Raw genomic sequence first — 12,357 nt, 5'->3', positions numbered from 1 at the left:
TGTCAAAAGCTGTGGTCAAATATATTCATTGCTTTTTCTTTTCGGTAGGCTGCTTGAAACTTTCTATATATTGTCAAAAGCTGTGGTCAATTTTTAAGTCATCCGACGCACTCATCCCATTATATCTTGACTTTTGCCTAAATAGTTTTTATTACTACCCCTGTACAAATTGATATAATAATTCACGTAAAATTTATCAAATTAGTCATTATAATATAAATTGTTTATAGTATTTATTATATTTACAAACTGATGTCCAGTGACGGAACTAGAAGGGGGCTGTGGAGGCCATGCCCCCCTCTAGTCTTTTAGCAAAAATAAAATTGTCAAAAATGCACGTTTTTAGCTTTTAATTTTATTAAGAAAACATATTTTGGTTCTTGTTTTTCCACTTTGGCCTCTGAAGATAATTTTACTATAGTCTTGCCCTCCTGAAATCCACTTTCTAGTTTTGTCCTTAGCAAGGACGGAGGGAAGAGGGGACTAGCAGGGGCCATGCCTCCTTCCCCCCATTAATTTCCTAAAAAAAAAATATAAGGTGGGAAAAAAAGTTTCTAAAAAATTAAAAATTATAAGGTAAAAAATAAAAATTTAGTCTACTAGTCCGTACAAAAAAAAAATAAAAAAAAATAAAAAATTGGCCACTAGCCCTTGTCTATAAGAACTTCTAGATTCGTCCCAGTCCACAATTCTATAAATTTGATACATTTCATAGGCTACAATTGATTGGTGAAAATATAACCAAACAATTGTCAAAGGAATTATATTCAAATGGAAATGGATATGGATATATATATATATATATATATATATATATAAAGGTTTTGGTTTGGACCTTTGAATTCAATATTAAAGCTTGGCCGGCCTCAAAAGTAGAATAAATTAAATTAAATAAAAAGGGAATATTCAAGGGTCGCTATGTTGAAATTGCCGAGATCACCACACGTCAAGATATATAATTTTAGTCAACGCTGTACGTTCATCAAGATCGATCAGGTTAACTCCGTAACTTGTTTCAGTTCTGCAAAGTGGTTCCTTCTTGTCCTCCCCACTTGTTCAACTTTTTGGTTGCTTCTTCCACCTGCAATTTAACATATATTAATTGAATTTATTTTGATATAAACAATAAATGGCCTCTCACTGATATACATATCAAATTTTTATTTTCTATTTTTTAGTCACCAATAGGGAGAGAATTGCTTATAATTATAAAATATTTTTCTCAGATATATGGACACCAATCAAATCACCATCACAATCTTATATTGATGTATGGATTGGGATTGGATACAATTTTTTCATCAAATTAATGTAGCTTGCTCGATTTTAACCGTAAGAAGCTTTCGATGGAGTCTAGAGCTTACCTGTCCGAACACCTATTTGGACAGGCAAACTCCATTGGGAGCCTCTTACAATTGCGTGCACGATTGTAAAGAATAGACAATTGTAAAAAGAATTGCCAATTACTAAAAATGTTGGTCCATTGTTGTATTTAGGGTCGTTTCAAAGGTAGAACAAATTATAGGTCTCCACCTAAAGCTCCTTAATTTGTCTAAAAAAAAAAAAAAAGGTGAAAGGCCTTAAGAAAAATAAAATGAGATAAATGCATTTGACATGCATGCTGTAAGGGTTTGGAAAAAATGTAAATAAATAAATAAACGTAGGATTTTTAAAATCCTAAAAGATTTTAACTAAAGCATGACTCAATTTTTTTTTTCTCTTTTTTCTTTTTCCACCACTCCTAATATTTTCTTTCTTGGTTCTACCATTATTTATTTTATTTTATATTTTATACTTGCTATCAGACGCCGTTGATTTTAGTTTATCATTGTCATGAGTTCTGATCACTTATCATCACCGTGCCCTTGATTTTAACACAACTAATTAAATCCTAGTTACAGTAAATTATTTTATAAGAATGATAAAATCAATTAGACATGGTTTCATTATTGATTTCATTTTTTTTATATATATATTATACTTACTATTAGACAGTTGATTTTAGTTTATCATTGTTATGAGTTCTAATCACTTATGATCACCATGCCCTTGCTTTTAGCATACAACTACTTAAATCCTAGTTACAATAGACTGTTTTATAAGAATAATAAAATGGATTAGGCATATTGTCTATTGAGAATAGTGTATTACCAAAACTTGAACATGAAAATTTAATTAGTAATTCTACTTTTCAAAAAGCTAGAACAATAATTTTTAAATAAAATTTTAATATTTATTATTAAAATTAAAAAGGCCTTATTTTAACTTTTTCCTTAAGCCTCAATTTTTATTGAGTTGCCCCTGGTTCTATATGTTGCTCAATCAGAGCCCAATATGAGAAGTACCAAATCCAACCTAACCCAATAGTAAATATGCCTAATTAATATGATCAGTAATTCTAAATACCAACTTCCATCCCACTCTTATTTTATTGAGCTAATATGATAGTGACAGTCAATCTTTAAATTTGTTCCTTTTTTGATAAAGACTGATAGTCACTATCACATCAACTTAATAAGATAAGAATAAGATGAGAATTGAATATATACGGAGCATTACTCTTAAAAATATATGGGCTTTAAGGCTTAAGTAGCTTAATTTGGGAAAGCACAAAATCACAATATTTTGCACAGCTTTGCACTATGATAAGATAAACTTGTTGCATTTACTTATCAATGAGAGAGAAGGATTTGAACTTTGAAGGTACTTAATTAATTGCCTCTTTATTCCAGTTCGTCCGAAACGTTATCCACATCAAAATGAGAATTAAAAGATGTGGTATGCATGTTGAAACGTTATCCACATCTTAATCAATTCGCATGCATACCACATCTTATATTCATGTAAAATTTATAAGGTTGTATTGAACTATATGCTCTCGAGCTTGGCGCTTGATTGATGCGTTGTGGCGAATGATTGGGAAGACAAAGATGGTGGGTTGGTTTGAAGCAAAGGTTGATGAATGGTTCAATTAAGGTGACATGTTGTCCAAAATATATTAAAAATATGTGTAAAAATTATGGTTATTTTATACACATATCAATTTAATAGAAAATTGATATACTAGATTAAAAGAAAATCTTATCTATTTTCTTTCTTCAATTCTTTGAAAACTCTGATCAGGTAAAACTGAAAAAAGAAAAAGAAAAAAAATCCATAAATATGAATTGTAAGAGATTTCCATGAAATCAATATTACAAGGAATTTAATTGGAGAGGAATGTTAGAACTCTTTCTAGTGTTTTTTTTGGATCCTTCTATACTGGCATGTCATCTTGTATTTTTTAATTAAAACAAGAGAGAGAAATTAAGTTGTAGTTTTTTTTTATTAAAAACAGGGTGTCATGTCAGCATAAAAGGACCACAGAAGGACACTAGAAAGAACTCTATCATTTATCTTAATTGAAACGTTTGTATGCAATTTTTTTTAATAAAAACAAGAAAATAAAATCAAACTGTAATTTTTTATTATTAAAAATATGGTGTCATGTCAATATAAAAAAACTCTTAAAAAACAAACACCGAAAGAAGCACTACCATTTATCATTAATTATTGCGAAAGTTGCCTAAAGAGAAACCAACAACGGAGTTTTGTACGTTATGTTGACCAAAAAAGCACGGAAGCCATCAATGTTGAAAACATTAGTTATTATATATATCTTCATTTTTGTTACTCAACAATTGGGGAAAATTAAAAAGAAAAAAAAATTGAAAAAAAAAAACTCAGATAAACACTTCAAAAAAAAAAAAAAAAAAAAAAAGAAGAAGAAAAAAAAAACTATAAAAATATTAGAAAAGAAAAAAAGGTTGAGTATTACTGTGAGGGTCTAGGCTACAAAGTTTTTATCTTCATGCTTTGACCCTCTTGATAAGAATTTTGATTCCGTTATTGAGTAGAGGAATGTAAAGAGGTCCATTCGAACCTTCTTTTGCCTGGATATAGGCTCTACTTGAATAGAGAGCCTATTCTTCCACACTTCTATAAATTTGATACATTTCATAGGCCGGCTTCATGAATTGATTGGTGAAAATATAACCAAACAATTGTCAAAGGAATTATATTCAAATGGATATATATTCATAAAAGTTAGTTTGGACCTTTGAATTCAATATTCAAGCTTGGCCGGCCTCAAAAGTAGAATAAAATAAAAAGGGAATATTCAAGAGTCCCTATGTTGAAATTGCCGAGATCAGCACACGTCAAATAATCTTGTTAACATTTTCTTGCAGGGAAGGAACAGAGAGAGATATCAAACAAATGGCATCATCAAAACTTATTTTTTATGCTACAAATAGCAAATAGAAGACAGAAGACATGCTTAGCAAAAATGTGGGAGAACTTATACAATGTTTGTCATAGGAGATGAAAAGCAATAATGAATTATCCCATTCTTTTCAACTACCGCCGCCACCGCAACCACCACCGCCACCACCATCACCACCGCCATCACCACCGCCACCGCCATCATCACCTCCACATGGACCACATCCACAATTGACAAAATCACAATCACCGCAGTTGACTCCGTCACGGTTTTTCTTTTTGCGAGGTGCTTCACTTTTATTTTTGCGAGATGTATTAGAGTCATAATCACTGCAAGCGAAGATGGCCATTGATATAATTGAGAGGGACATGATAATCATGCCGAGCAAAAGTAGGCCACCTGAGCTCTCCAACGCAATGCCTGCATCATCGACATGGGCACCAAGTAGAGCACCAAAATCTCTCGCCATTTGTGGGATTTCGTTTTCTTGCTTAGCGCTAGCTGAAGTTAAACCATTTATATATACTTTCTAAGATTTCATAGATACCTGACGATCAAGGTGCATGTTTGGTTGAAATTTCAAGCCACACGTCTCTGATAACTTTCCTTCAAATATAATGACTTGATCAAACATGGTAGGTAGTTTAATTTATTTCCCTCCCATATTTTATTCTGTTCGTATCCTAATGACATTCTTCATTGAACTTTTCATGTATGAGCTTATTCAACGGCTGTCCCTTGTGTGTGTGTATATATATATTGAATTAATGATTAATTTCTACACATTCATATATATAATTCAGCGACAAAATATTTTGAGGCGCATTTCTAAAGCCACTCAGAATGAGAAAAAATTATCCATAATACCAATTGGTAATTAAGTTGTGATCATGGCAAAACGCTATCAAATCTCACTTAAAATATTTTTTAAATATGCCAGTATGTTCGTATTGAAGATGGAGACCAATTAAAGCTTTCCTAACCTGCGTTGTAATTAATTAAGCCCGAAGTAGAGGAAAAGTAGCAGGACATCCCAGTGAGGAGTATCCTGACCTATTTCTTGAGGACTTGCCAGGATTATCTCCTAAGTGGGAGATTGAGTTCTGCATCGAATTGGTGCTACGAACTGCGTTGGTGCACAAATCACCTTATCGGATATTGTACATGGGCTTTATTCACGCTAGTATGTGCTCAAACTCCTTTTTTAATAAGTGACGCCGACACGCGAAATATTTAATTGAAATAAGAGGTAAATAAAGGAGTTAAGATTAAAATTCAGAATTTTCTTACCCAAAAGAACAATCTATCATTGCGGATATTCAAGAGATTCTTTGATTGAAGAAATAAAGAGAATGGTGGCCCCTTATGCCCAAGGGGCATCGCCGGAGAACAATGTCGGGGACAGAGTGAGAACCTTTCGTTGGTTAAGCCATCTTTTGGCTCTAATATCATATTAAATTAATCGTCACTTATCCTAAAAGCTTAACCTAATAGTAAGAAAAAAAATTTAATCATTTAATCAATATTTTAACATTTTCCGGCCTGAAGAGCCTGTGCATATATTACTGGGAGCTGAAGATATATAGTGACAATAAAGAACAAGTACTTCCTACTAAGGACCAACAATTTATTTGACCAGCTGCAAGGAGCTAGCATGTTTTTCGAAATAAATATTTGGTTAGGTTACCATCAGCTAAAGATAAGAAGTGAAGTTGTGTAGAAGACAACTTTCAAAACCCAGTACGACTAGTCAACCACTACAAGTTCTTAGTCATGCCGTTTAGATTGGTCGGTCTTTATGAACCTGATGAATTAGGTATTTTGCAACTATATGTTTGGATTGGTTCGTAATTGTGTTCATTGACAAGATCCTGGTTTACTCAACGGTCTCATCCCGTCATCAAAAAATGAGAGTACCAATTTTTGGCTAAAATATAGCTTTGATGCTGATCCGTACATTTTCAATAATAATAAAAAAAACTCACTCAAATTTTTTTGGCAAAAATATAACTATGAACCCTTCAATTAGGATGGGGATCAATTTTTGTCTTTAAAATTTAAAAAAGATTCAATTTAATTCTTGAATAATTTTTGACATTAATACGACGTCAGTTTTTAATTTGATAAATTTAAGACATGAGTTTAAGCCTATTATAAATTCAAGACCTCTCTTAAATTTTTTACCAAATGGGTAATAAAAATAGAAAAAAAAAATTGCACTTGTTATCTAATAGATCAAAAAGGATCCCAGAAAATTTAGTATACTTTGAGGGAGCCTAGCTACGTACAAGATATATAATTTTAGTCAAACGCTGTACGTTCATCAGGCTGCACAAATGATCAAGATCGATCAGGTTAACTCCAAAACTTGTTTCAGTTCTTCAAAGTGGTTCCTTCTTGTCCTCCCCACTTGTTCAACCTTTTGGTAGCTTCTTCCACCTGCAACTTAACATATATTGAATTTATTTTGATATAAACAATAAATGGCCTCTCACTGATATATATATATATATATATATATATATATATATATATATTAGTCACCGATAGGGAGAGGATTGCTTATAATTATAAAATATTTTTCTCAGATATGTGGACACCAATCAAATAATTAACCATCACAATCTTTTTGGTTGACTATTGTTGTATGGATTGGATTGGCTACAATTTTCTCATCAAATTGTAGCTTGCTCGATTTTAACTGTAAGAGGCTTTCGATGGAGTCTAGAACGACTTACTTGTCCAAACACTTGTTTGGACAGGCGAACTCTATTGGGAGCCTCTTACAATTGCGTGCACAATTGCAAGAGACAGATAATTGTAAAAAAATTGCCAATTACAAGAAATTTTGGTCCATTGTTGTATTTAGGGTCGTCTTAAAGGTAGAACAAATTATAAGTCTATGCCTAAAGCCCCTTAGTTTATAAAAGGCCCCCCCAAAAAAATGCCTTTTATATTAAATTTGTCTAAAAAAAATAAAAAAGGTGAAAGGCCTCAAGAAAAATAAAATGAGAGAAATGCATTTGACATGCATGCTGTAATGGTTTGGAAAAAATGTAAATAAATAAATAAACTTCGGATTTTTAAAATCTTAAAAGATCTTAACAAAGACATGACTCTATTTTCTTTTTTCTCTTATTTTCTTCAATCACTTCTAATCTTTTCTTTCTTCATTCTAAATTCTTTATTTTATTTTATTATATTTTATACTTGCTATCAAACTCCGTTGATTTTAGTTTATCATTGTTCGAGTTCTGATCACTTATCATCAGCACACCCTTGATTTTAACACAACTAATTAAATCCTAGTTACAAGAGACTATTTTATAAGAATGATAAAATGGATTAGGCATGGTTTCATTATTGATTTTATTTTTTTATATATATTTTATACTTATTGTCAGACGCCGTTCATTTTAGTTTATCATTGTTGGGATTACGTTCTGATCACTTATCATCACCATGCCCTTGATTTTAGCATACAACCACTTAAATCCTAGTTACAATAGAATATTTTATAAGAATGATAAAAATGGATTAGGCATATTATCTATTGAGAAAAATGTATTACCAAAACTTGAATATGAAAATTTAATTAGTAATTTTACTTCTCAAAAAGCTAGAATAATGATTTTTAAATAAATTTTGAATATTTATTATAAAATTAAAAAGGCCTTGTTTTAACTTTTTTTTTTTTAAGCCTCAATTTCCGTTGAGTTGCTCCTGGTTCTGTTGCTCAATCAGCGCCCAATATGAGAAGTTATACCCAAATCCAACCTAACCCAATTTTAAATATGCCTAATTAATATGATGAGTAGTTCTAAATACTCAACTTTCATTCAACTCTTATTTTATTGGGCTGATATGACAGTACCAATATAATCAGCCTTTAAATTTGTTTCTTTTTTGATAAAAATTGATAGTGATTAGTACCACATCAACCCAATAAAATAAGAATAGGACTAGATCAAGTCGAATATATACCGAGCATTACTCTTAAAATTATATGGGAAAGCACAAAATCACAATATTTTGCACAGCTTTATACTATGATAAGATTAACTTGTTGCATTTACTTATCAATGAGAGAGAGAAGGATTTGAACTTTGAAGGGACTTAATTAATTACCTCTTTATTCCAGTCCGTCCGAAACGTTATCCACATCAAAATGAGAGTTTGCGCCACCGTGCCACCAATCATTCCCAGCCATATCCCCTGTAATATACATGCACCTCAATCAATCTCCACCACATCAATTTTCTCTGCCCTCTTTAAGAACAAACAAACATTCTTTCTCATTCAAGCTGTTAATATTTTGGACAATTAATATATTTGACGAATTGGTTTTTGGTTTTTCCTTAATTGATTAAATATTTTTAGCAATTTTTTCATTCGAATGGTTAGTAATTTAGACAGTAAATATGAGAGAGATTTTACGGAACCTACTTACCTAAACAAATCTCAGGCAACTCGTCCGTCTACTCGGACAAATAGGCCCCATAGAGACACTCTCACGTTTGATAAGGATCTAGATCGTCTTTAATTATATTTGGTGAAAAGGGGCTATTAGACTTGAAGAAAGACAAAATTTTCTTTCAAACTAGGTTAAAGGAAATTCTTCTAACTAAGTCTATTAAATTGCATGTCTTAAAACATGTAATTCTCATATTTTTTTAATAAAGTATGCCTTACATGCATTTAAAAATATATATGAAAATTGTTTGCTCTAAGAATATATATCAATTTAATAGACTGAATTAAAAAATAAAAAAAAATAAAAAAAAAATGAAGAAATGTAATTATGCCCCAAATTAAAGAGCACTAAATCAACAAAAAGTCAGAAGCACCTTAGCACCAAGTTTGAAGTAAAACCCGAAAAGTGAACCCAAGGGTACTCCAACCCCGTAATAACATGCAATATTTACGTACGCAACAAAAGCTTGCCATCCACACCCAACAGCTACACCTGCAAAATGTCATTGATCACTATCAAATTAGACCTTCTTTTAATAAGTAATAATGATTATTCTGCGCGCACTAGTTAGGACAAAAAAATAAGAAGTAATTATACAATGTTTTATGAAATAGCTAATTCGTTATTTGGTTGTTAAGTACCATTATTGCTCTCAAAATGAGGAATTACTGTTTTTCCTTCTGAATAATATAATAGCTCTAAAAAATTATACCAAAAAATCATGGGTATAGTCACACCACTCCCGCACTCATCGCCATCGATCGGGGGTGGTCGCAATGATACAAGCCTTAAGTAGTTAGAACTCACCCTTAAAATTTGGCTTGCATGTGGAAGGTACCCAACCAAGAGCTTATAAACATATGGTTAAGATTGTACTTAAACCATGTAGGACATTTAAGATCGTAACATATATACTATTATGCTCCACAGCCGACATCCACGGCTGTCCATCCTATCGGTACTGACCCGATGGTAGACCTTTTCTTTTGGCGACTACACTCGCCTATTAGTATACTCACAAATGGTACTAAGAAATTTTGATCTAGTTTATAGGTTGCCTATTCCGAGACTCGGCTACAAAGTTACAACCCATTCAATTCCGTACTCGATGTGACGGCGAGTTTGATCGATATCAAATGATATAAGTCTCAAGTATAACTCATACTTAATTAAAAACCGGTTTCAATATTAATCGGTGATAATTATGCAATATATGTACCTGATAAGACAGGTTGAACTCCATTGAGGACGAGGGTGAGGGCTAGAAGTGGGCAGAGATCTGAGACAGTGGCCACAACTTCACCTTCAGTAAAGGCATAGCTTATGACATCGCGCGAAGCAAGCACAATTAACGCTGCGATGACAGAGATAATGAAAGAGATCACTGTCACCACCACCACAGAAAATGCTGCCGACTTTGGATTTCTTGCTCCAAGCTCATTGCTCACTCTCACACTGCTTGTCATGAACCAGGAAATATTAATATATACATTGTTTTTAGTGAAATATTGCAAGTGAGATATAGAGATGTAATACAATGTAGCATTAATTACTCTAGCTAAAGTTTATGAGGGCTAAGTAATATATATATATATAAGAGAAGTTGTTTGTGAGAGACTGTGTTAGTTAGCCTAAGAAATTTTATTAATTAAGTGAATATACATTTTAAGACGTCCTAAAAAACTAAGACGTTTAAATTATGATAGAAGATATAATAGACTAACCTTGCAGCTGCGTTGAATCCAACCGAGATCATGAAAATCCATCCAGATATTGTTGTGCTGCAATTAGCAACCCATTAAAAAATAAAAATTTAAAGAAAACAAAAAATAAAAAACTAAAACTAAGCAAAGTTTTGCTAATTATTGAAGAAAAAAAATTATGTTTGACCTTCACAGACAATGAAAGAACCAATTACCCAACTTTTCCCAAGCAGCATTCCATGCACCAACAAAAAATGGGAGAAAGAAAAATCCTTGTCCTAAAAGGTTTTCGATCAATTTGTTTGTTCAAATGGTTCTTTTCTATATAAAATCTTATTTTCGATGGTTAGTAATCAAGAACCATTAAATCATTATAAGGCCATGTCAAACTTACATGAGTACCATTAATTTGACGGGGTGAAATAACTTTAATCTGGTTCCAAATATTACCATTACCTCTCTTTCAACTCCTCCATTACCTCTTCACTACTATCGAGTTCTTATCCCGCCACCTGGCCTCTCCCATCATCTTTCAATAGCGCGCATGGTGGTCGATCACCCCTTTAGTCACTAGAGGTTGTTCAGCAACTCCAAAAGTCAGTTGAGGGCACGTGGCCAAACCACCCCTACCCGATGAGAGAGGTGATCGACGGGATAGGAACTCGATGGCAGAGACGAGGTGGTGGGGAAACTGAGTGGCGTTGGTGAGGCAAGTGGTGAAAGTGACATTCAATTAAATTTTTTTGTTCTTTTGGATCCCCATCTATGGAGGGGGTTCAAATTTCAAATGGTTTCTGAAATGGTAAATGCCAAATGAAAAGATTGCGACTCAATGACTCAATATGGTAAGTAAGCCCAAGTAGATCAATTGAGGGGTAGGACATCAGTGTGGCCAGCTCACCTCATTACTGATGATGATGATAAAGAGAGAAAGAAACAAAAGAAGCTATACATGCATGCATCTTAAAAGAAACAAAATAAGAAAGCAACTTGTCTTACCAAATGGATAGAGAATCCAGAGCCAGCTCAGGGTTCTGTAGCAAACCAGCCAGCAGAACAAGAATCTGAAAGTACCACGTCTCCAGGCAAAGCATCACAGCAGATGCCACAGACAACCTGAAGAACCCTCCCAAGCCCGAGAAAGCTTGGATAGAGAACCCTCTCCACGTGTTCTTACACCTCTCACTTTTCACTATATACACAAACTGTGCCGCCACTATAATCCACCATGAAAAGCTCAGCACCAACGATGCGCCCAACAAGCCAAGCCGGATCTTATAAACTGCCACCCAGGTTAGCAAAAGGTGTATGACTAGCGTGGCTGCTGATATATATGCGCTTGGCGTCACTATGCTTTGAGCCTGGAGAAATTTTTGGATGGGGAAGTTTACTGCGTATGGGAAGTTTGCGGGATTAGGCCGTAGACGAAAACTGCGGCGGCAGAAGCAATTTCCGGCGACTGGCCGAGAAATATCAGGATGGGCTTGGAGAAGATGTATATGATGCTGAGGAGGACACCCACTAAAGTGAGGAGAACGGTTGATCTTTGCAAATATACGCCTAGCATTTCGTACTTTTGGGCTCCATATGCCTGCCCACATAGAGTCTCCACCGCACTCCCCATTCCTAACTGTTTGAAAGAATTGAAAAAAAAAATTTATATATATAATTTATTAAACACTTGATTTTTTTCTCCCACATCTGCTAAATAGAATTACTGTTTTTGAATTAGGTAACATGAGGCCGTAGGCAAAGACTTGGATGCCGGTGTTGCCGAGAGAAGCTGCGGCGAGCTCGAGGTTACCGAGGTGGCCGGAAAAGATTTGGGTGGACATGGACATGAGGTAGTTGATCGTGTAAACAATAACAGCCGGAGAAGCGAGGTGGAAAAGGAGCTTGAGCTCGATCCATGTAGC

The 12,357-nt window shown here is 33.7% G+C and overlaps 1 protein-coding gene across 1 annotated transcript; it reads right to left on the bottom strand.

Moving 5' to 3' along the window:
• Window positions 1-6,582: 6,582 nt before the first annotated feature.
• LOC133861205 (protein DETOXIFICATION 40-like) lies at window positions 6,583-12,088 on the bottom strand. The gene is given in 7 exon segments (XM_062296935.1): window positions 6,583-6,703; window positions 8,393-8,479; window positions 9,112-9,230; window positions 9,958-10,193; window positions 10,463-10,519; window positions 11,441-11,846; window positions 11,849-12,088. Coding segments are annotated over 7 exon segments (1,188 nt in total). The 5' UTR covers window positions 12,066-12,088; the 3' UTR covers window positions 6,583-6,637.
• Between the last annotated feature and the right edge of the window lie 269 nt (window positions 12,089-12,357).

Source organism: Alnus glutinosa, chromosome 2 (assembly GCF_958979055.1).
Source record: "Alnus glutinosa chromosome 2, dhAlnGlut1.1, whole genome shotgun sequence".
Lineage (NCBI taxonomy): Eukaryota > Viridiplantae > Streptophyta > Magnoliopsida > Fagales > Betulaceae > Alnus > Alnus glutinosa.
This window is presented reverse-complemented; position numbering and strand designations above follow the sequence as displayed.